This window comes from Perognathus longimembris, chromosome 13 (genome assembly GCF_023159225.1).
Source record: "Perognathus longimembris pacificus isolate PPM17 chromosome 13, ASM2315922v1, whole genome shotgun sequence".
NCBI classification, from domain to species: Eukaryota; Metazoa; Chordata; class Mammalia; order Rodentia; family Heteromyidae; genus Perognathus; species Perognathus longimembris.
The window spans coordinates 48,353,273-48,377,487 of NC_063173.1; the positions used below are offsets into that span (position 1 = coordinate 48,353,273).

The 24,215-nt window shown below is 48.1% G+C and overlaps 2 protein-coding genes across 5 annotated transcripts in view; one reads left to right on the plus strand and one right to left on the minus strand.

Annotated features, from left to right (window-relative positions):
• Positions 1 to 378: 378 nt before the first annotated feature.
• On the plus strand, positions 379 to 13,345 carry F2 (coagulation factor II, thrombin). Its single transcript, XM_048360828.1, has 14 exons — positions 379 to 940; positions 1,296 to 1,459; positions 2,022 to 2,046; positions 2,335 to 2,385; positions 3,863 to 3,968; positions 4,065 to 4,201; positions 5,966 to 6,283; positions 6,613 to 6,729; positions 6,816 to 6,942; positions 7,135 to 7,302; positions 8,240 to 8,413; positions 8,961 to 9,142; positions 12,886 to 12,956; positions 13,104 to 13,345. Exons 1-14 carry the CDS (start codon positions 862 to 864, stop codon positions 13,242 to 13,244), a joined length of 1,860 nt encoding a protein of 619 aa, XP_048216785.1. The 5' UTR covers positions 379 to 861; the 3' UTR covers positions 13,245 to 13,345.
• A 2,871-nt stretch (positions 13,346 to 16,216) lies between these two features.
• Ckap5 (cytoskeleton associated protein 5) overlaps positions 16,217 to 24,215 on the minus strand; it is a 96,262-nt gene continuing 88,263 nt past the window's right edge. For 3 of the 4 annotated variants that reach the window (XM_048361483.1, XM_048361485.1, XM_048361484.1), the window contains exons 37-44: positions 23,800 to 23,987; positions 23,217 to 23,292; positions 20,553 to 20,741; positions 20,323 to 20,460; positions 19,832 to 19,915; positions 19,570 to 19,729; positions 17,093 to 17,244; positions 16,217 to 16,955 (exon numbers count right to left, since the gene is read on the minus strand). In XM_048361483.1, the coding sequence (XP_048217440.1) occupies positions 16,716 to 16,955; positions 17,093 to 17,244; positions 19,570 to 19,729; positions 19,832 to 19,915; positions 20,323 to 20,460; positions 20,553 to 20,741; positions 23,217 to 23,292; positions 23,800 to 23,987 (1,227 nt within the window). In that variant the 3' untranslated portion in view covers positions 16,217 to 16,715. The remainder of the gene's footprint in view (positions 16,956 to 17,092; positions 17,245 to 19,569; positions 19,730 to 19,831; positions 19,916 to 20,322; positions 20,461 to 20,552; positions 20,742 to 23,216; positions 23,293 to 23,799; positions 23,988 to 24,215) is intronic. The other variant, XM_048361486.1, reaches the window with a different exon arrangement.

Sequence of the window (24,215 nt, forward strand, 5' to 3'; positions counted from 1 at the left end):
TGCCACTTGAGCCACAGCGCCACTTCTGGCCATTTTCTATATATGTGGTGCTGAGGAACCGAACCCAGGGCTTCATGTATAGGAAGCAAGCACTCTTGCCACTACGCCATATTCCCAGCCCAACTCTTTGTTTTTTGGGGTTTTTTGTTGGGTTTTTTTGCCAGTCCTGGGGCTGAACTCAGGGTCTAGCACTATCTCTGGCTTCTTTTTTGCTCAGGGATAGCACTCTACCAACTTGAGCCACAGCACCACTTCTGGCCTTTTCTATATATGTGGTGCTGAGGAATCGAACCTAGGGCTTCATGTATACGAGGCAAGCACTCTTGCTACTAGGCCATATCCCCAGCCCCCAAAGGCTTTTCTGCTTGGATTGCCTTGGTCTTCAGATCAGCCTCCTAAGGAACTAAGATTACAGGCATGAGCCACCAGTATTTGGTAAATCTATTAAACACTATACTTCTAGGCTTCTATAATCTCATAGCAAAGTATCCTTCCCACTGTACAGATAAGAAAACTCAGGCCACAGACAATCAAACCACCACCAGTGCTGAGGTTGGAAGGAGCCAGGGGAAGGGAAGGGCTTGTGGCTGTGCTAACCCATGCTCACATAGGCGTCAGGGAAAAGGGGGTAGGTGATGGCTTTTTTCTCTGTGCCTCCCCTGCCCACCAGAAACCATCCATTCCTGGTCCAGGCAAGTCTGTCTTTCCGGATGGCGGGGGTGGGCCAGAGGATGATCTTATCCACTTGTCCCCACGGCCCTGACCCGCTGACCTCTCCCTCGCCACCGATTTCTTCATACTGGTTCAACATTAACCCAGAGGGATCAGGACAGTCCTTCAGATCGCAGGAGCCGACACATTATGGCGCACGTCGGAGGCCTGCGGCTACCTGGCTACCTGGCCCTGGCTGCCCTGTTTACCCTTGTGCACGGCCAGCATGGTAAGAGATTGCTTGGGAGCTAAGGCAGGCATGGAGGGCTGCAGGCTGAGCCCTTGGGCTGGGGGTTACAAGGCTGGTCCCTAGGTAGGCCTCAGGCCAGAGTCCAGCTTCAGGAAGGAGTCAGGTGCTCAGGGCTGTGAGGAAGGTGGCTGCTTCTTTCAGTGCTGAGTGGGCAGGGGCGACCAATGACAAGAGGGAGGAAGCGAGCTATGTTTAGCCTCCTTCTGGATAGTTCCGCATCCCAGACATCTCTTCATAGAAGCCAGTAGGGCCAGGCCAGGCTTGGTTCCTGGCCCAGGATAGCCAATGCCACCCAGATCCCTGGAGTGACAGCCCCCTGCCCCTCCTACCCCAGTGTTCCTGGCCCCTCAGCACGCACTGGCGCTGCTCCAGCGGGTTCGCAGAGCCAACACCGGCTTCCTGGAGGAGATGCGCAAGGGCAACCTGGAGCGGGAGTGCGTGGAGGAGCAGTGCAGCTACGAGGAGGCCTTCGAGGCGCTGGAGTCCACCAGCGCCACGGTGAGCCACCGGCCTGATCCTGGGGAGGGAGCCAGGGTGTGGGCCCCTCCCGGGAGGCAAGAAGCAGCAGCATCTCAGCTACTTGCTGTGGTGATGTCTTCGGGCCTGGGCTCCATTTCACTGGGGCACCCTCAGCTTCTCTTGGGGCTCCCAATACCTGGAAGGTATCATGACTCCAGGCCTCGATGAGGCTCATGCAATCATGAGACTGCAGCCTTCAGCATCAAGTCACAGTGGGGCTCCCTGGGGGTACCTGGCCTTGGACAAAGGCTTTTTACCCGTCTATGCCATGATTCGGAAGTGGGGTATGTGGGTTGGTGAGGCCAGGAGCCCTGGACTCAAGGCCTCAAAGTCCATGGGCTCTGGGCAGCCCCATGGCCTTCTCTCCTCCTGTCTACCCTATAGCTGGGGGAGGCCTGTTCAGTCTTGTGTTGCCCTCATTCATCCTCTCCTTGTGTCAAATGCCGGAGGCTGGGCCTGTACCTCCCCAGAGCCCTTCTCTGTGTGAGCGGGGTCAGGGAGGGTGTCTGCTTTCGTCTCACCCCCAGACCTTGCTTTTCAGGATATCTTTTGGGCCAAGTACACAGGTGAGTACCAGGCCGGGTTTGCCCCAGGAAGGGAGGCCTGGGCGTTCCAGCTAGAGAATATTCTCTCCCAGAGGTACTGCCCGAATTCATGTTCCCCCCCTTCCTTCCTTCCTTCCTTCCTTCCTTCCTTTCCTCCCTCTCATTTTCCTTCCTTTTTTCCATCCTTCCTTCTTACTCCTTCCCTCCTTCTCAGCAGCCCATAGTCTTTCTCTCTGTTTCCATCGTCTCATTTTACTCTGCCCATCCTATCCCTCCACCAATCCCAAAGGTGTTTCTGGTCTTTTCCAGCTTGTGATTCAGTGAGGACAACTCGGGAGATTTTCACGGAATGTATGGAAGGTGAGATGTGACAGGATGTGGGGAAAGTCCAGGGAAGAGAAGGGGGTGGATTGGGGATGGTGGCCCTGCTGGCCATCTCCAGCCCCTAACATTGCCTTTCTGCCCCTGGGGGGAAGGCCTTTCCATGTGACTCTGTGTCTAGTGGTTTGTTGGAGGAAAAAGGAATGACTGGATAAGGAACTCATCTTTAAGGCCTCATTCTCCTTTACCTCTATCTAATCAGAGCTCTGAGCATGGCACATTCCTTCAATAAAACTTTCAATGGCTCCTCATCACCCACAGAATAAAACATGGCAAAATCTTTAGGTCTATCCTTAGCTTCTCTTAGCTCCTGCTGTACCAAACTCAAGACTCATGGTTTTCTTCACAACACACACTTTGACAGTGAGCTGATCTACCAACATGGGCAGATGTTTCTACTTCTTGGCCTTTGCTAGCACAGTCCCTCCCTGGAGCAGTTACCCCTGCCTCTGTCCTTCAAGGACTAGCTTGATCCACCCCCTGCTCTGAGCCTCAGGGAGCTGCTCTGTCCTCCGCAGCATTCTGAATGCATCTTTAGTGTGCAGCATGCTTTGCCCACTTAGGGAATGTGTTAGTCACTGGCCATAGTTTAATTTCTTTAAAACAAATGGATTAGTATTTATTTATTTATTTTTGAGATAGAGTCTAGCTACATAGCCCAGGCCAGCCAGAGTCTCCTACTTCAGCCCCCTGAGTGCTGAGATTATCCCTCCTTGCCTGGCAGATGCTGGGAATTTTTTCTTTTTTACAGTGTTGAATAGTTTTCACTTTCAAGGCATTTACCATCTTGAGGAAAGGAAGACCAAAAACATGAAAGTGATTACTAGGAAAGTTCTCCAGGTGCCAAGAACCCACTAGGGGTCTGGGGATATGGCCTAGTGGCAAGAGTGTTTGCCTCGTATACATGAGGGCCTGGGTTCAATTCCCCAGCAACACATATACAGAAAATGGCCAGAAGTGGTGCTGTGGCTCAAGTGGCAGAGTGCTAGCCTTGAGCAAAAAGAAGCCAGGGACAGTGCTCAGGCCCTGAGTCCAAGGCCCAGGACTGGCAAAAAACAAAACAAAACAAAACAGCAAACTCAGAAAAACCTTCCTGGAAGCAGAGTTTCCCTGGCCTTGTGGGAGAGCATGATGAACAAATCTCAGCGCATTCCAAGCAGAGAATACAGTGTTTTCAAAAGCCTTGGGGCTCAAGGAGCCAAAACAAAAAGCAAGCAAGCTAAAACAGAAAAGCAGCCATGAGGAATCCACGAAGGCAGGCACCTAGCACCTGGCACAGGGCCTGTCATTGGGTTGTATATGGTGGGCACTGGGAATATCTGGCCACTGCCACTGGGTGCCAAGGAGGAGTAGAATACGTGCAGGTTAGAGATGGTGGAGTGAGTTTTGCTGGAGTGGGGTGGGGGGAGGGGCCGATCCTGAGGAGTTAATGCTGACCCAGGCTCGCTCCATGCAGGTCACTGTGCCAAGGATCTGGGAGTGAACTATCGAGGGACTGTGAACGTCACTCGGTCTGGCACTGAATGCCAACTCTGGAATAGTCGCTACCCACACAAGCCTGAGTGAGTGGTGGTGGGCAGGCCTGCCCAGCAGTGGGTTTGATGAGAGCAAGGACAGCTGGGTAACACAGGCTCTGGCTGAACAATATCTTTTTGCAGCATCAACTCTGTCACCCACCCTGGGGCTGAACTGCAGGAGAATTTCTGCCGCAATCCAGATGGCAGCACCCTTGGTCCCTGGTGCTACACCACGGACCCCACTGTGCGCAGGGAGGAATGCAGTGTCCCCATCTGTGGTGAGCTGGAGTGATGAGGGGGTCCATGGCCATTGTGGGGTCTGGCAACCTGGGCTGGGCTTCAAGATCCTTGCCACCTTCAGAGCTCAATGGGCCTGCTAGCCAGGGGATCCAGGAGACATGAGTGAGCTGCCTGGAGCTCCTCCTTTCCTTCCTAATATTAACTTCTTTTTGCTTCCAATTGCACCTCATTCCAGACCCCCATTCTGTCCTATTAAGGTCCTCTCTTCCTGGAAGCCCCCATTGACCACTTCAGTCCACATGTCCTTTTCTGAGCACCATAGGGCAAGCCTCATACAGCTTCCGCTCCACAGGCATTTCACATTCTTTCCTGTGTCTTACTCAACTAGAGCCACTAGCAACATTAGGAAACAGAGTAGGCAGGCAACATGTCAGGGAGGCACCAATAAGCTAATCTCTTACATCTCCTCTTAGCTACTCGCAGCCATGTTTGCCAGTGCCTATGGGGTCATAGGCACATGACTGGGCCACATTCGGTGTTTGGCTGTGGGTAACAGGTCCAGCAGCGCTTGGCTTCTGTGGGCTCAGATCTGCTCCAGTTACACCCACACTGGGGTGGAGGCTGGAAGGCTGCAAATCCATGAGGAAGCTCTTCCCAGGCTGATGGCATCTGCCCAAAATGTTAAGTAGAAACACTGTCAGTCCTGCTTACACTCCATTGGCTGGAGCAAGTTACATGATCAAAGCCAAAGTCAAGATGTGAAATACTCCCTTTCTGTAAAAATCACAAGGAAAAGATGTGGATGTAAGCAGGGGCAAGGAATCCGTCTCCATTATTTAACCCACGAAACACACATTCTATTCTTTATTCTCTCTGAACCCCTTCTGGACCCATTGCTCCATCCTGAAATTGGTTTTAAGGTAAATACATTACCACTTACTGTAAAAGAAATAGCTACCTTTTGGATGCCAGTCCTCGCCACACACACTGATGACAAATACATCACAGGCATGGTAAATAGACACACTGAATAGGCTTCAGTCACCCAGCCTTTTCCGAGCCCCATAAAAATAGTTTCCTTCAAAAACCAAACCGGGCTGGGAATATGGCCTAGTGGTAAAGTGCTCGCTTTGTATACATGGAGCCCTGGGTTTGATTCCTCAGAACCACATATATAGAAACAAGCCAAAAGTGGCGCTGTGGCTCAAGTGGCAGAGTGCTAGCCTTGAGCAAAAAGAAGCCAGGGACAATGTTCAGGCTCTGAGTTCAAACCCCAGGACTGGCAAAAAACAAAACAAGACACAAAAACCAAACCAAGTCAGTTGCTACTGGCTCCTGCCTTTAATCCTATCTACTGGGGAGGCTGAGATCTGAGGATCCCAGCTCAAAGCTAGCTTGGGCAGATAAAGCTGAGATTCTTATTTCCAGACAAACAGCAAAACCAGGCTTGAGCAAAAAGGTTAAGGGACAGAGTGAGGCCCTGAACTCAAGCTCTAGTGCCAGCAGAAACCAACAAACACAACAAAAACCAGAAACTACTCCTAGGAACTACTGTCAACAGGTGACAGCCTGGAAGGCTACCTGATGATCACCATTTTTAGTTTATTTTTGCTACATATTTATGTGATGTATTTTATCCCCTCAATCCTGCAAAATAGGCCTGAGCAAACCTGTTGAAAGGCAGAAACTGAAGCTCAATGAGGTTTGCTGCCTGAGGTCATGAAAACAGGCATTCAAATAGTCCTGTGTGGACTGATCCACTCCATCATCTGCTTCCTCCACCCCCCACCCCAACACCACAGGCCAGGAGGGAGAGACCACTGTGAAGGTGATTCCCCGCGCTGGGGGCTCCAAGGTGAACATGGACACTGCACTGGACCAGTGTGTCCCTGAGCGTGGCCAGCAGTACCAGGGGCAGCTGGCAGTAACAGCCCTGGGAACCCCCTGCCTGGCCTGGGCCAGTGAAGAGGCCAGGGCCCTGAGCAAGGACCAGGACTTCAAGCCAGAGGTGAAGCTGGAGGGAAACTTCTGCCGAAACCCCGATGGAGACCAGGAGGGTGCCTGGTGCTACGTGGCAAACCAGCCTGGCGACTTTGAGTACTGTGACCTCCACTACTGTGGTGAGTGGGCAGGAAGAGGGCAAATCTGGGGGTGAGGGGAAGATAAGAAGAGTTATGCTGGTTTCCCCCACCCCCTAAAAAAACCCTTTCAGAATATGCAATTGGTGGGGGGGGGTCACTGCACTGTAGCCTTAGAGAAACTCAGCAGGGGAAGATCCTAGCCCCATTTTACAGATGAACGTATTGCGGCTCTGGTAGGTGGTGACCTAGTGGCCCAGGGGTATGTGCTAACCCCAGGACCAGGTGCCCTCCAAGGCTGGCAGAACTAAGGTCTGGGTAAGGAATGGCCCAGCCTAGCTGAGCCCCAGCCAGTGTCTTGGCCCTTACAGATGAGGCAGTGGAAGAGGAGGCCGGCGAGGATGGAGACGTGGCCATCTCAGGGCGCACTACGACCGAGGAGTTCCAGACCTTCTTTGATGAGACCACGTTTGGAGCAGGGGAGGCAGGTGAGGCCTCTGCTGCTGCGGCCGAGTGCTGGGGCCTGGGGTTGGTGGCCGGGGATCGTCCCCTCATGACCTGGCTCGCTCTGCAGACTGTGGCCTGCGGCCTCTGTTTGAGAAGAAGTCGTTGCAAGACCAAACGGAATCGGAGCTTCTGGATTCTTACATCGAGGGGCGCATTGTGGGCGGCTCAGAAGCTGAGATTGGCATCGCTCCCTGGTGCGTCCTAGGCTACAGGCTGCCGCACCGCAGCTCAGCAGGAGCCTCTGTCCTCATTGGCTCTGGCTGAGCATCCTACTTCCTCCTCCCACCTCCCTCCAGCTGAGCTACGAACCCAGGACTTCTTTCTACTTGTAGGGCTGCCAAAGGGCCATGCCCCAGCTCACAACGACTCCTGCTCCCCTTTCCCAGGCAGGTGATGCTTTTCCGAAAGAGTCCCCAGGAGCTCCTGTGTGGGGCCAGCCTCATCAGTGACTGCTGGGTCCTCACAGCTGCCCACTGCCTCCTGTACCCACCCTGGGACAAGAACTTCACTGAGAATGATGTTCTGGTGCGCATCGGCAAGCACTCCCGTACCAGGTGTGGAGCTGTGTGGCCGGTGGGTGTGGGGCCCGGCCTGAGTGCACCCATGAGGGTTTCTGGTGGATCTGGGCTGGGCTGCGTGGGGTTTCTGTACACCCCCAGCTGTCCCCACTAGGACATACCCTGAGGGAGCTTGGAACAGAGTGAAATCCTGCTGTATCCTCAGCTCTGCTCCCATCATCAGGATGTGGGACTGGAATGGGAGTCTCTTCAAAATAGTGACTGGTGCCGGGTGCTGGTGGCTCAGGCCTGTCATCCTAGCTACTCAGGAGGCTGGGATCTGAGGATCGCAGCTCTAAGCCAGCCCAGGCAGGAAAGCCCATGAGACTCCTATCTCCAATGAGCCACCAGAAAATCAGAAGTGGCACTGTAAGGGGCTGGGGATATGGCCTAGTGGCAAGGGTGCTCGCCTCGTATACATTAGGTCCTAGGTTCAATTCCCCAGCACCACATATACAGAAAATGGCCAGAAGTGGCGCCGTGGCTCAGGTGGTAGAGTGCTAGCCTTGAGCAAAAAGAAGCCAGGGACAGTGCTCAGGCCCTGAGTCCAAGGCCCAGGACTGGCCAAAAAAAAAAAGTGGCACTGTAGCTCAAAGTGGTAGAGTTCTAGACTTGAGTGAAAGAGCTCAGAAACAACCTCTAGGTCAAGTTCAAGACCCTTGACTGGCAAAAGAAAAAAATATATTGTGATTGGCCAGTGCAGCCAGCCTGTGCCCATCCGTGTCTGCCTGGCAGGTCTGATGCCAGCACGGTGCGCGGGTTAGGACTAAGAAGGCACTATGGGACAGGGAGGGGCTGCTGAGGGAGAAGCCAGTCTTGTGCCCTCTGCAGCCCACTGCTCACTCCTTTTCTTGGGAACTGGCTGCCACGTGCAGTGCATGCTCTCAGAACATGGGTTTTTAGTCTCTTGGTTTCTCTGCTGGGGTCTCTGTAGGTATGAGCGGAATGTAGAAAAGATCTCCATGCTGGAGAAGATCTACATCCACCCCAGGTACAACTGGAGGGAGAACCTGGACCGGGACATTGCCCTGCTGAAGCTCAAGAAGCCCATCACCTTCACCGACCACATTCACCCGGTGTGCCTGCCGGACAAGGACACCGTGACCAGGTTGGGGCCGAGTTGTTCTGGGCTAGTCAGAAGGTTTTCCTCCTTTCTAGGTTCCTCCATGGAGTGAACTCACAAGTTCTCTCCCATCCTGGAGTTTTAGTGTGTGTGTGTGTGTGTGTGTGTGTGTGTTTTAAGATTTTATAAGGTTTTAAAAATTGATATACAAAGGGGTTACAATTACATGAGTCAGGTGATGAGTGTGGATTTTGGGTGTGTGTGTGCTGGTCTTGGGGCCTGAACTCGGGTCCTGGGTACTGTCCCTGAACATTTTCTTTTGCTCAAGGCTAGAACTCTACCACTTGAGCTACAGCTCCGCTTCTGGCTTTTTGGGGATATCAAATTGGAAACAGGAGCCCCACAGACTTTCCTGCCTGGGCTGGTTTCACACCATGATCTTCAGATCTCAGCCTCGTGCGTGGCTAGGATTACAGGTGTGAGGCACAAGCACCAGGCTGAGTTTTAGATGTTGGGCTCTGGGAAATGGTGTTAGGGCCAGGAAGCTCCTGGATGGTTTGGTTGTCACTAGATCCTTCTTCCTTCTTCAAAGGTTGTTCCAGGCTGGGCACAAAGGGCGAGTGACAGGCTGGGGCAACCTGAGGGAGACGTGGACAACTAGCATCAGTGAGGTGCAGCCCAGCGTCCTGCAGGTGGTGAACCTGCCCATCGTGGAGCGGCCCGTGTGCAAGGCCTCCACCCGGATCCGCATCACTGACAACATGTTCTGTGCTGGCAAGTCTGTGCTTTCTGGGCCTGGGGATTGGCAGGGAGCAGGGATGGCAGGAGTGAGAAACGTTCCAGGCACAGACCTCGGCTCCTAGCTGCAGGTGCTTATAAGCCAGACGATGCTGGCAAGTTGCACAACCTCTTAGAGGCTGTTTCTTCTAAAAAAACTGGAATACATACCGTGAATTCATGTAATTTAAATGGGATGGTGTAGTTGGCATGAGGTCAGTTCATTCTTTCAATCATTCGGTAGTTATTTAAATACCTACTATGTCCCAAGCAGCATTTGAGAGTTCACAGTAGGGACCAAAACAGATAGTTTGAGCCTCCAGTGCTGGAGGCTCACGCTTGTAATCCTAGCTACTCAGGAGGGTGACATCTGAGGATGGACAGACAGGCAAGAAAGTCTGAGAGTCTCTCTCTCTCTCTCTCTCTCTCTCTCTCTCTCTCTCTCTCTCTCTCTCTCTCTCTCTCTCTCTCTCTCTCTCTCTCTCTCTTGCCAGTCTAGGGCTTGAATTCAGGGCCTGGGCACTGTCCCTGAGCTTCTTTTGCTCAAGGCTAGCACTCTACCACTTGAGCCACAGTGCCACTTCCATTTTTTCCTGTTTGTGTGGTACTGAGAAATTGAACCCAGGGCTTCATGCATGCCAGGCAAGCACTCTACCGCTAAGCCACATTCCCAGTCCCTCTGTGAGACTCTTATCTCCAAATAATCATCAAAAAGCTAGATGTGAGGATGTTACTCAAGTGGAAGGGCAACAGCCATGAGTAAAGAAGCTCAGGGACGGCATCCAGAGCCTGAGTTCAAACCCCAGGAAGATTTTCTAGGAAGGGATGTCAGTAAAGAGCTCTAGAACAACATTCTTGCTAAGTGCTCTGAGGAAAACTGAAGCCAGGTAAAGGAGCCAGTACAGGAGGACAGGATAACCCAAATAAAGCAGCCAGAGATGGTTTGAGAAGATCCCTCTCGGAAGGTGATGTTTGAACAGAGACTGGAGAAGTGAAGGAGTGAAGCAGGCATGTGCAGAGGATATGTGCTCCAGAGGAGTCAGCAGGTGCAAAGCTTTCTGAGGTAGGGACCAACTTGGCAGGTTCAGAGAGGAGTAGGGTCTAGGTGGACCTCATATTGCTGCTTCAAGCCTGTTATTATTTTTTTATTTTTTATTTTTGCCAGTCCTGGGGCTTGGACTCAGGGCCTGAGCACTGTCCCTGGCTTCTTTTTGCTCAAGGCTAGCACTCTGCCACTTGAGCCACAGTGCCACTTCTGGCCGTTTTCTATATATGTGGTGCTGGGGAATCGAACCCAGGGCTTCATGTATGCGAGGCAAGCGCTCTTGCCACTAGGCCATATCCCCAGCCCAAGCCTGTTATTTTTGAGTACTCATATCTTTTTATTTTGAAAAACGTGAATTGTCTCTAAATGAAAGGAGGAAAGAGAATATTTAAAAATCATATATAGTTGATAAACATAACTACTTTATACTGAAATGTTGTAAGATAGGAATTTGGTGTCAGCAGGTGGATAAACAGAGAAGACAGCAACCTGGAGGTAGCCAGTCACCCAGAAAGCTTCTTTAAAGTCTTTCAATAATGCCTTTGAACTCCTACCAGTTGTTTTTCGTTGCATTATTTCTACTCATTAGGACTCTTGCTTGCTCCTTTTACCGGCAGTATCCCATTCATCTCCTGGAGGCAAGAAGCTTGTCTACTGGTAGACTGTAGTAGCATCACAGGTGTGGGCTTTTCTGAGTTGTAGTTACCCGTTTATTCTATTCCTTGTCTTCACACCTTTACATGCATATTTTCTTTGACTTTTTGAAGAACATGGCTTTGGTGTTTCGTGTGTGTGTGTGTGTGTGTGTGTGTGTGTGTGTGTCTGTGTGTGTGTGTGTGTGTGAACTCAGGGCCTGAGTGCTGTCCCTGAACATTTTTTTTTGGTTGTGGGGCTTGAACTCTGGGCCTGGGCACTGTCTCTGAGCTCTTCTGCTCGACCACTTTGAGCCACAGCACCACTCCGGTTTTCTGGTAGTTAGTTGGAGATAAGAGTCTCACAGGTTTTCTGCTCGGGCTGGCTTTGAACCACAATCCTCAGATCTAAGCCTCTTGAGTAGATAGGATTACAGGTGTGAGCCACTGGTGTCTGGCTTGTTCCCTGAACTTTTTATGCTCAAGGCTAGGTCTCTACCACTTTGAACTACAATTCCATTTCTGGATTTTTGGTGGTTAACTGGAAATAAGAGTCTCGCAGGCTTTCTTGCCCTCTCTGGCTTCAAATCAGGACCCTTCAAATTCATCCTCTTGAATAGTGAGGATTACAGGCATGAGCCACAGGCATTCAGCTTGTTTCATGCTTTGCATGCCGTTACAGAAAAGATGCCAGCAGAATTCTTTGCCCTTGAGGATTTCCATTGTCATCTTTGAAGCTTCACAGTTTTATTAAAATACGCTTCAGTTTTTTCAGCCAACACTTATCTGTTTGTAAATCTGGGGTTATTCACAAAATTCCTAATTCAGTTCACCTGATATATTTTCTCAACCTATGCTTACATTCCTTTTGGTGCTATGAATACAACTGAATACAGTAAATGACACTGATGTTTGGAGGTTCCTATACCCTGGTTACGCTGTGCCTATGGTTTTGTGTATATTCTTGCTGTAGTTGTTTTGCACTGTAGAGTCTGTGTGGGAGTTTTGGATAAACTCCTTACCTTCAGGAACTCCAAGTTGCTTTCTAATTTCTTATTTTGGGCAGTACTGGGATTTGAACGGGGCCTTGTGTTTCCTAGGCACTCTGCCACCACGGCCATTGCTCTACATCTTGAGCTGTAGCTCCTTTTTTGTGTATGTGACAGTACTGGGTTTTGAATACAGTCTTGTCATCTCAGTTAGCTCTTCCTCTTGGCCAGTGCTACTTGGGCCACTTTTCCCGTTCTGGCTCTTGGTTTTTTTTTTTTTTTTTTTTTTTTGCCAGTCATGGGGCTTGAACTCAGGGCCAGAGCACTGTCTCTGGCTTCTTTTTGCTCAAGGCTAGCACTCTACCACTTAAGCCACAGCACCACTTCCAGCTTTTTCTATATATGTGGTGTTGAGGAATCGAACCCAGGGCTTCATGCATGCTAGGCAAGCACTCTACCGCTAAGCCACATTCCCAGCCCCCGTTCTGGCTTTTGCTGGCTAATAGGAGTCTCATGGGCTTTTCTGCCTGGGCTGGCTATGGACTGGGATCCTCAGGTCTCAGCTTCCTGAGTAGTCAGGATTACAGGTGTAAGCCATCAGCTTCTGGCTCTAAAGATGCTTTTTGAGTCCTTCTCCTTGTTGGGTGGAGAATGGACTGGAGATAGAAAGAGTAGACTTAAGAATTGGGGGGGTGGGGGCTGGGGATATAGCCTAGTGGCAAGAGTGCCTGCCTCGGATACACGAGGCCCTAGGTTCGAATCCCCAGCACCACATATACAGAAAACGGCCAGAAGCGGCGCTGTGGCTCAAGTGGCAGAGTGCTAGCCTTGAGCGGGAAGAAGCCAGGGACAGTGCTCAGGCCCTGAGTCCAAGGCCCAGGACTGGCCAAAAAAAAAAAAAAAAAAGAATTGGGGGGGGGGTGGGGGGACATGTTAAGGGACCTGGACAGAGGTAGTAGTGGTTGGATTTGGGATATACGCTAAGAACTGGAGGTCAAAGAGAAGGGTGAGGGAGATATTTGGATGTTGTGACTCCTGAGGAGTGGTTTCCTAGCTCTGCTCTTCTCTCTCAAGGTTACAAGCTTGATGAAGGGAAGCGAGGGGATGCCTGTGAAGGTGACAGCGGGGGCCCCTTCGTCATGAAGGTAAGCCATTGTGGTAGATCTGGCTCACAGGGGTAGGGAGGGTTGGGTGAGAAGGAAACCTGACTCTTCAGAATCAGTAGCCTGGCTGGGTAAGGCCAATATGACCTTGGACTTAACTCTTTTGGAATTGTCATCTCTCTTCCTCAGAACCCCTTTAACCAGCGCTGGTATCAAATAGGCATTGTGTCATGGGGAGAAGGCTGTGACCGGGATGGGAAATATGGCTTCTACACACACGTGTTCCGCTTGAAGAGATGGATACAGAAGGTCACTGAGCGGTATGGATAGAGGGCCGCTTCTGGAAAAATCACAGAGGACAATCCAGTGAAAGAATTATTTTTGTGGTTTCTTAAACTCTAGTTCCCATTAAAAGTGACTTTCGTCAATGAGCCTCGGAGCTCTCTGTGCTGTTTGTTGGTGCACAGGTTCTGGGCTGGGCTCAGCAAGAGCCAGGAATGCTGCTGGACAGCTGGATTTGAACGAACCCACCATCACTAAACTGGGCCAGCTGAGAGGGGGAAACACCTTCCAGGCTTTAGTGGAGCACCTCATTTTTTTTTTTTTGCCAGTTCTGGGCCTTTGACTCAGGGCCTGAGCACTGTCCTTGGCTTCTTTTTGCTCAAGGCTAGCACTCTGCCACTTGAGCCACAGCGCCACTTCTGGGCATTTTCTATATATGTGGTGCTGGGGAATCGAACCCAGGGCTTCAGGTATACGAGGCAAGCGCTCTTGCCACTAGGCCATATTCCCAGCCCGAGCACCTCATTTATATCACACAACAGATAGGGCTGTCCTCAGAAGTGAGGTAAGTCAAGAGGGATTTGCCAAGTCACACAGCTAGGGCCAAGGAGGACTCAGAATATAGAAGATACCGAGGCACTGGCTGCTCTGTTGCCAGGCCCACTTTGGAGCTTGTCCCAGAAATGGAGGAGAGGCAAGAGGACAGGCAAACCTTCCTAGGAGCCCCTCCATCTTTCCTCCTATAGTTGAAATGGCCAATTTATGCCCCCCCCCAAGAGGCTCCATTCTAAAATGCCTTCATCTGAGAGTACTATGGGCAACAGTGGTGAAGGGTGTGGGGTCCTGGCATCACCACTCAGGTTCAGAGTGTGGCTCCAGGCAGAGAAGGGGTAAGCACAGAGCAGGCTCCTTCTGTCCTGCCTGAGCCTGTTCCTATGTATTTTGCAGCATGTACACAAGGTCCAGCTACTCAGTGCCCACTGCCCACCCAGGATGCCCTCCGGGAGAGATGCTTGACTCCCAGTGCTGCCTGCCCACTGGCCTGGGCACCTACCCTGGCATGGTTAAAGGTCCTCTGTTAGCCACCTCCTTTCTTCTCCTATAAGCATGCTGTGGGAAAACTGGGTGGTTGTTTCCCAGAATTTCCCTATCAGTGTTTATCAGAGATTTTCCAGAACAGAAGCCAGAGGGTGTTGACATGACTCTGTAAAGGCTTTAGGCAAATGAAGAGCCCATGGTGCAGGACTGTAAAGGGGGCCCTGTGGCAGCCATCTTCAAGGCTATTATTGGCAGAGCTCAGCAGGGTGGAACAGAGAGCTCCACAGAGCTCCATCACGTTCCTCAGTTTTAGACTGCCATAACACTGCTGGGACATTTATGATTCTGGGGCAAAATGGACCTCTTCTTTTCTTGGCAGTACTGCTGTTTGAACTCAGGGCCTCATGCTTACTTGGCTTGGGTTCTACCACTTGAGCCACATCTCCAGTCTGGCTTTTTTTTGCTGGTAATTGTGGAGGTGGAGTCTCATGGATTATGTAGCCCTGGCTGGCTTTAGTCTCCCAAGTGCTGTAATTATAGATGTGGCCAACCACACAGTCAGTACTGAAAAAAAGAACATCCAGAATCTGCTTTATAAACAAGAACACACATTCTCACATCTCAACATCACCATCAGTGTTGCAAGCTTTGAGAGATCTTGGAGTTTCCAATGAGCATTCCTAATTCTAGACCCAAGTGCAGTCAAATATGTGAGATATGCAGATGAATTCAAATCTAGTTGCTGGGTGGGAAATACTGTGGCCCAAATCTGTCCTTGAATAGCAATGAATTCTATCTTCTCACAAACACTTACCTCTTCCCATGAAGTCCTATAAGGGAGAAAAGCAAGGTCAACTTAGGGCAGCCTAGAGGTCACTTTATTTTTTTGCCAGTCCTGGGGCTTGGACTCAAGGCCTGAGCACCGTTCCTGGTTTCTTTTTTGCTCAAGGCTAGCACTCTGCTACTTGAGCGACAGCGCCACTTCTGGCCATTTTCTATATATGTGGTGCTGGGGAATCAAACCCAGGGCTTCATGTACATGAGGCAAGCACTTTAACCACTAGGCCATATTCCCAGGCCGTAGAGGTCACTTTAAAGTGATGCCTGGAACCAAGAGAAGATTCATTTGATGGACAAAAAAAGAGAGGATTCGTTTTATGTCTCTTTCATTTCTTGAACACCAGCTGAATAGCAGGTAGGCTAGAAGTGAAAGTTGTTAGGAACTTTATGATTGTCAAAGCCTCCCCCTGCATCCAGAACTTCTTCTGTTTTTTTTTTTTTTGTCAGTCCTGCCGCTTGAATTCAGAGCCTGAGCACTCACTGTCCCTGGTTTCTTTTTGCTCAAGGCTAGCACTCTACCACTTGAGCCACAGCGCCACTTCCGGCTTTTTCTATATATGTGGTGCTGAGGAATCAAACCCAGGGCTTCTTGTATACGAGGCAAGCACTTTACCACTAGGCCATATTCCCAGCCCCAGAACTCCTTGCTTCTAAGGAATATTTCTCACTGTGGACAGAGTTCCTGTGGAATTTACCCCAAGGATGAATCTTCAGAGAGACTCAAGCTGGGCAGCAAAGGACTAAACTCCCACTGATCCAGTTGTAGGGTGGGAACCATTGGAGAGGCCAGCCAACACAATCTCATGTCCATTTGCGCATGTAAGTAACTGATCCCAGGGGTTCCTCAGAACCAACAGAGAAGATTGGGAGACTGGGGGAAGTCAACCAAGGCCTTGCCTGAGGAAAGGTGAGAGTTCCTTGCCTCGATAGGAACTGCGTGGGGAAGGCAGCAAAGTGAGTCCCCCCACTGCAATGAGTGATGTGGCTTGGAGGGTGGGAGCCGGGAAGGCAGTGCTCAGTAGGCAGGCACTCCTCCATTGGCTGAGCATCCAGCAGTCCCCAGATGAGGGAAGGGGGTGGCGCGGCACAAAGACGTGCCCAACCCTCCCTAATATGAAATGTGGAGCCCTTGGGGAAATGGGTATAGTTAATGCAAACTTTATTTATAAAAGACTCTTAAATTAGTTGTCTCATGCCATGCATTCATACAGAATACAGTGACCCTTCTGGGCTACAGAGAGAAGAGCTCACAAACTCAACAGGAAACTATTAAAGAGTTTCTAATAGTTAAAAGCTAGGAAAGATTAGGACAATTTTACAAATGAGCAATTAAAAAGAAAACCAAGGAGGAGGATGTGGAACCTAGTCTGAGCTGAGGGCAGCTGTTTCGGTCTGTACACTAAGCTAATCCGCAACAGTCTTCTAGAGGTGGAAGCAGAGGCGGCGCCAGCGTGATGCCGTGTGGGTGGAAGTGCAGCGCGCTGCCAGTCCAGCCCGAGCCCCGCGCTCTTCCCGTCCACGCCCAACCGCCGGATACTTATGACCAGTCTGTGTATGGATGCTAGGCCTGCGGCGGCCACTTCACACTACAAGGCTTCTAGTTTAGTAAACTAAAGCTGCAGGGTTGGGGGATAGACAGCTTCATTTGCGACTGCTCTTTATTCTCTCCAGTCTCTTTTTCAAGTCGTCGATGTTGGTTGAAGAGGAGGAAGTCAGGGTTCCGGCACAGTGGGTCTGGTTGGAATCCAGGGCTGAGTGCTGGTGCTGCTCCCGTGACTCTCGCAGCTGGGAGAGCTTGCTGTGCAGCATGTCTGTGGAAGAGGCCACTGGGGGAATTGCTGGTTTGGAGAGCAAAGAGGTCAGCGGAGGCCGATCATCTTGCTAGTGAGAGAAAAACAGACACCGCCTAAGTTCAGGGGAGGCAGGCTGGGATGCACTAGGGCTGAGCGGCTCCCATAGGGGCCAGCCAGCCCCTGATCTGCAGCCCTCCAGACCCACATAGAAGGGAGGAAGAGTACCTTTGTGTTGTCCAGACCACACCGCTGTCGGAGGATTTTTAGCCTTTCCAGGTAGACAGATGGCCCCACCTCTTCTCCATTAGCATTCCCAATGGAGGACACTGTGCTAGGGGGGGTAGGCACACATGTGCCCTCCATCTGAGGGGAGATGCCTAGAGAGGAAACGTAAACAGAACACACACATATATGTATATATACATATATGTGTGTGTGTATGTATATACACACACATATATACATGCCACATTTCCAGACTGCTTTGCTTAATCTGCCACTGAGAACAATTAATAATTTCCAGTGGTACAGTGGCTCATACCTATAATCCCAGCTACTCAGAAGGCAGCAATTAGGAGGATTGTAGTTCAAGGCCAGCCCAGGCAAAAAAAAAGCTACCAAGACTTCATCTCATAGGAATGGTAGTGCATGCCTATAATTGAACTATGCAGAATGTCTTAGGTAGGAGATCACAGTTCAAACCTGGCTCCAGGCAAAATATGTGAGTCTCCATCTGGAACAAGGTGAAAGGACAGCCAGTATGGATCAAGTGGTAGACTACTTGCTTAGTAAACATGAGGCCCTGAATTAAAATCCTAGTATATAAATTAATTTTTATTTATTGTTGTTTATGTGGTACTAAGGAAATGAACCGAGGGCCTCATGCATGCTAGGCAAATACTCTTCCACTAAGCCACTTTTCCAGCTCCAAACTCTAGCATCTAAATAAAAATAAAAAATAACTTTTCAGGATTGGTAGTGTAACCAGTAGCTAAGCACATGCTAAAAAGCACAAGGACTTAGGCTTAATCTCTAGAAGCAAAAGCAAACAAATAAGCAAGCAAAAAAAAAAAAAAAATCTCTGGAAGCTCTTCATTGTGCTCAAAACCAAAACAATCAATAAGGGTTTATCTGAAGTTGGTGATAAAAGGGTGCTCTCAAATATACAAGATAAACTTCAAGAGAATTTCAAGGATTGGTAGACAGGTAGAATGTAAGGTAGACAGTCCAACTACACCTTGGTTATGCAAAAGGTATTCCAGAAATCACAGGGATGACTTGAGTAATCCAAAAGACCCGAGCTACTCCAGAATAGACTAGAAGAGCCCAACTGAAATACCTGTGCACCTTAAATCTGCAGAAGATTCAGATTAAATTTAGACCAGTTTATAACTGAAGGGCAGCAAAGAGCTCAGAACTATGGGAACCCTATGACCCCTAAGAGGTCACAATGAGGGAGAGAGAGATGCTGAGATGTCTAGCGTTAGGGTATCTGTAACCTCGTCAAAAAGACCAATATTCTGGGAGGAGAAGGAAAACCAATAACAAAACCAAAACAACAAAGAAAAAATCTATTTCAGGTCCTTAACTTCTGAGAGGGAATAATCATAAAATGCAGCATTTTAAAAATAACTAACTTGGACTCAGTGATATAGTTCTTGGTTTACATGCATTGAGGCCCTGGGTACCTGGGTTGATTCTTAGAACAATAAAACAAGAACACCATTTTTTCCCCCCTGGGTTCAGTCCTCTGGGCTTGGGCCCTGTTCCTGAGCTTCTTTGCTTAAGGCTAGTGCTCACCACTTGAGCCACAGTGCCGCTTCCACCTTTTTGGGTAGTTTATTGAAGGTGAGTCTCACAGACTTTCCTGCTTTGGCTGGTTTGAATCATGATCCTAAAATCTTAGCCTCCTGAGTAGCTATGATTACAGACGAGAGCCACTGGCACCTGGCATGAATGCCCATTTTATTTCAACACAAACACATCTCTCTTGGGGCTGGGAATATGGCCTAGTGGTAGAGTGCTTGCCTTGTATACTGAAGCCTTGGGTTCGATTCCTCAGCACCACATATATAGGAAAAGCCAGAAGGGGCGCAGTGGCTCAAGTGGTAGAGTGCTAGCCTTGAGCAAAAAGAAGCCAGGGACAGTGCTCAGGCCCTAAGTTCAAGCCCCAGGACTGGCAAACAAAACAAAAAACCCAAAAGCCAGAGCAAAGGACCAAAGGTCACTGTGTGCTCCAGGAAAAACAAGGAGATTGGTGGAGTTTCAGTGTAGTAGGTGAAGTCTCAGAAGTATCAACATGGGGAGAGCTTTTACTCTAGTACTCTAGATATTTCTAAATTAACAAGAAGCCTCATTCTGATGCTCTATGTGGAAATGAATGTAGGGAGGCAGGGTGGTAGGGGAAGGTAGGAATGCAGTGCTAGGTGAGAGGCAGTATTGTGTGCACCACTGTGGCAGAAACAAAGTAAGGAGAAGTTTGGGTAGATCCTACATGTGGTTTCCAGGTCCAGCCCAAAGCATTTCCTGACAAGAGAAGGAAAGACCCTAAGCTTTGGATCTATCAAAAACTAGAGGGACCAAGAAGGAGAAGAGTGCAAATTGAGCAGTTTTGGGGGGAGGGAATACCAGAGCTTATTAGTTTACAAACTGGGAGCTAATTTGAGCTTATTCCTGGAGCTCTTAAAGGAGACCATTCATACCTGTTGAAGAGGGAATGCGGCCTTTGCCTTCCCTCTCCATCTCAATTACCCGAAGACCTCTTTCAACATAACTCTGAAAGAATTGTGAGGAATTTTTCAAAAATGGTTCAATATCAGCATCTGAATATTTCTTCTTATATTCATACAACTCTGCTAAGCCCTGATAAACGAGAAAAAGGAGGAAGTTGGGATGAATGTAAGTACTTAGTACTCTTTTACACAAAGCAGATCCCCTAGTTACTCTAAACTCTTTTCTTCTTACCTCTTTAGTGTTCTCTTTGGAGCCAATCTTCTTAAAAATCTCTGCTAAGAAATCATTCACTTTAGCCTTTGATGACTTTTCATCCTGAGAAATGAGAGGCACAAAGGTGGGCTGGTTAGACTTGAATTAAGCAGGAGCCAATGATAAGCTCTTACCAGAAAAATATCTCACAATCTGGACCTTACTGCTATGTTCCACAGAGAGAGGCATCAGTGCTGCAGGTCTGCAGCAGAAGCATCGACATGATGAGCCTTCAGTCAGGTTTTCCCCTCACTTAATGAAGGAGAAACTGGTCTATTCCTCCCCAATTAAATAAAGACACAGTGGATTTATCTAAAGACCAATGTTTTGAATCCACAGAAAACTTTGCTGGTGACCCCCAAACATACAATTATTTACGGTTTAAAACTTTAAAATGGAAATAGTTAAGCACCACAGGAGAATGATAAGACCAGTCTCTAAGCCTTCACCTTGGAAGTTAGGCCACTCACTATTCGAGAAGCTCCTTTTTCTGTTTCCTTATCTGACTTGTTTCCAGTCTGGTCCATACTGTGCTTCATCATCCGGCAGAGATGGGCCTCCAGCTCAGACTCGTTCTTATTGTCAATCATTGTGAGGTGGTCTAGGATCTGAGGGAGATTAAGCACATTCAGATAGTAGCAATGTCTTTCCCATGATGTTCTCCTATGCTTTCTTAGGGACCATTGCTGTTCTCATTCACCTTGGGTCCTTTTAATTTGCATAAGGTGTGCAGGAGTGTCTTTAGGGTCCTTATAGGAAATTCGCTTTTGCATTGCTTCAGTTTCTCTTTGGGGAACACCTTCATGAAAATGTGGATGTCTAGGAGAATTCTGTCCAGGTTAATGCTGTTGATGGTGTCTGGCAATAGTCGAACCATTCTCCAGAGACACTATTGAAAAAAGAAACAAAGTTAAAAGTGACTGAAGAATGAGGATAATTTGTTACCATTCTCAACTTCATAGCTCACTTCAAAAAAGATGGTCAGGGATATATATGTGGATCTTACCCTTCCTGCTCAGCTATTAGAACACAAAATATTTCAATTGTGTTATTCACTGAAGTAGGACAAGTAAGTCATGCTTCTAACTATTCATCTATCTCTACTCTTCCCTCCCACATCCGCAGAGATAGAGATCATCACTTAATATTTGTTTGTTTTTGGTTTTTGTTGCCAGTCCTGGGGCATGGACTCAGGGCCTGAGCACTGTCCCTGGCTTCTTTTTGTTCAAGGCTAGCACTCTACTACTTGAGCCACAGTGCTACTTCCGGCTTTTTTCTATATATGTGGTGCTAAGGAATCAAAGTCAGGGCTTCATGTATACGAGGCGAGCACTTTACCACTAGGCCATATTCCCAGCCCTCATCCCTTAATGTTGTGTGAATGTCTTTTGCAGTCACCACCAAAATTGGCAGATGACAAAATGAAGTTTAATTTCTTTGAGTCATAAAAAGTATTTCAATGTTTCTTTCCATAGCTGCAGAAGATATCTTGACCTCTTGCCAAAACTTAATGTCCATTTCAAAAGGATGGTGAAGTTTAGGCTGTTTGAGGACATTACAAAAGGTCTAAGGTCAGCAGGTTGGCAAAGCAGTCCAAATTTACAGGAAGAAATAAGTTATCTACACTGAACAGGTACAGCAGGAAAAGGCTGAGAGGACAACTGTTCACGTGGGTGCTCACTCCAGCAAGGTGTTACCACCAGGCTCAAACTAAACAAAGACTGGGAAGCCAAATCTCACAAAGTACAAAAGAATAGCAAATACAAAGAGGAGACAATTGAATAGATGTGTAAATAAGGGAATCTTAAGACAATTTTCACAGGAAACTGCTTAAATGAAGAAAAAAGCCAGGCATCATTGGCTCATGGCTGGAAAACTAGCTAGCCTGGAGGTTGAGATCTGAGGATCATGGTTTAAAAGTCAGCCTGTATGGATAAATCCAAGATACACTTATTTCCAATTAATCACCCCACCCCCCCCCCAAAAAAAATCAAGGCCAGAAGGTGTGACTCAACTGGGAGAGTGCTAGCCCTGAGCAGAAAAGCCAAGTGACGGCTGGGAATATGGGCCTAGTGGCAAGAATGCTTGCCTCATATACATGAAGCCCTGGGTTCAATTCCCCAGCACGACATATATAGAAAAAGCCAGAAGTGGCGCTGTGGCTCAAGTGGCAGAGTACTAGCCTTGAGCAAAAAGAAGCCAGGGACAGTGCTCAGGCCCTGAGTCCAAGCCCAGAACTGGCAAGGAAGAAAAAAAAAAAAGTAAAGCCAAGTGAGGGTGTGAGGCCTTGAGTTCAAGTCCCAGTATTGGCACACACACCAAAAAAGATGGAAATTCCATTTTGGGTTTCTTGGCACTTGAGAATAGAATAACTTAAACTGTTTAACTAAATCTAACCAGAGGAGACAAAATACCTTACACTATTAGCATGTAGTAGACTTACAATATTATAGATATGTTCATTCAGAATGTCCAATTACAGGCTGAAATAGAAGTCTATGTATCTTTTCCCCTCCAAGATAAAAAATTTGTCATATCAAACTTCTTGCTATTTTGAGTCTAGGAGAGTTGGTAAAATATCTACAACACAGCTGTCTGATACCAAGAATTTTTATGCTTGAGCTCAGGGTATAAATTGGCAAAAGAGGAACTTTTTTTTCCTGCCAGTCCTGGGGCTTGAACTCAGGGCCTGAGCACCGTCCCTGGCTTCTTTTTGCTCAAGGCTAGCACTCTTGAGCCACAGTGTCACTTCTGGCTTTTTCTATATATGTGATGCTGAGGAATCAAACCCAGGGCTTCATGTATACAAGGCAAGCACTCTACCACTGGGCTATATTCCCAGGAATCTTTATTTTACTTTTTAAAAATCATGTACTTATTAACTGGGCACCAGTAGGTTCATGCTTATAATTCTAGATACTCAGGAGGCTGAGATCTGAAGATCAGAGTTTAAAGGCAGCTGGGGACAGGATAGTCCATGTGTCTCTCATCTCCAATTAACCACCAAAGTTAAAAAAAAAAAAAAAAAAGGAGCCAGAAGTGGAGCTGTGATCAAGTGGTAGAGTACTAGCCTTGAGCAAAAGAGCTCAATTATGCTGACTCTTGGGCTGGTACACATACATATGGCACATGAGACAGTCTCACTGTGTCTCATTGGAGATAGGGCCCAGACTGGCCTTGAACTCATGATCTTGCCTTTGCCACCCTTTTGTTTGAATTACAGTGGTGTACTACCATGCTAGGTTTACCAATTACATTTTGTGAGATGTATATTAGTTTTAATGTTTTAAGCTCAAATTTATTTTCCCCTATACTTCTAACAAAGTGATGGTATCTTTGAAAAGAAAAGAGATTTAAACATCACCTTCATAACAAGCTCTGAGAATTTGGGAGAACTGGCTGTTGCTAGCAGGCTATCTTGGAGCAAAACAAGTAGGGCGCTGGAAAAACAAACATACCAACATAACAGCATTAATTTATTTCAAATCTTTATTATAATTAAAATCAATCATTGAAAGGCCAACTGTGAGCATTCTCTATCTACCTAGTAAATTGAGAACTCATGGATGAGGATTCACATATGATTACTTAACATTTGGTTATTAAAGATAAAAATCATCATTAAGTTCTTACTACTTGGTAAATGGTTAAGTGTGCTAACCATTTTTCAGTGTCATTGGTAGACAAGAGAGAAATGTACCTGAAATGTACATGCTAGAAGAACTGATACATTTCACAGTCTATTCTAGAGAACTCATGATATTAGTCATTTACTGAGTCATTACTAAACTATGGTCTCAGACTGGATAATTTTGGTTCCTACAGAAGAATAATAAGCCAACTTTTTAGGAAAACCTGAATTTATACCTGATCTAGTAACTTTCTAATTTTCATATGTAAACAAGGGAAAGGCTATTTTGGATTTTAATGCAGAGATACGAATATACCTTAGGATGTTGGTCTGGTCTGATTTCTCCAGAACTTTCACCACCAAGAGGTTCACAGAACGGATCACCTGTTGCCCTTCCTCAAGATCTTCAATCCGGGAATCCAGCATTAAGGTGATAAGGCCATGCATCAGGTCTTTCAGTACTCCAGTGGAGGCTTCCCGGGCCAGGCTCTCTATCTGAAACAGCTATCGAATCCTAACTATGTTAGGGGGGTTAAAACTCAAAATATAGAATAAGCCAGGCACTGGTGGCTCCTGCCTATAATCCTAGCTACTCAGGAGGCTGAGATCTAAAGATTGCAGTTCAAAGCCAGCCCAGGCAGGAAAGTCCATGAGACTCTTGAATTAACTACCAGAAAACAAGAAGTGGTGCTATGGTTCAAAGTGGTAGAGTGCTAGCCTTGACCACCAAAG

What these genes read in the sequence shown, in the direction of transcription:
- F2 (XM_048360828.1), top strand. Translation starts at nt 862, where the DNA reads ATGGCGCACGTCGGAGGCCTGCGGCTACCTGGCTACCTGGCCCTGGCT. An exon ending in CCTTGTGCACGGCCAGCATG is followed by an intron (nt 941 to 1,295) that starts GTAAGAGATTGC and finishes CTCCTACCCCAG; the next exon opens with TGTTCCTGGCCCCTCAGCAC. An exon ending in CGCTACCCACACAAGCCTGA is followed by an intron (nt 3,969 to 4,064) that starts GTGAGTGGTGGT and finishes ATCTTTTTGCAG; the next exon opens with CATCAACTCTGTCACCCACC.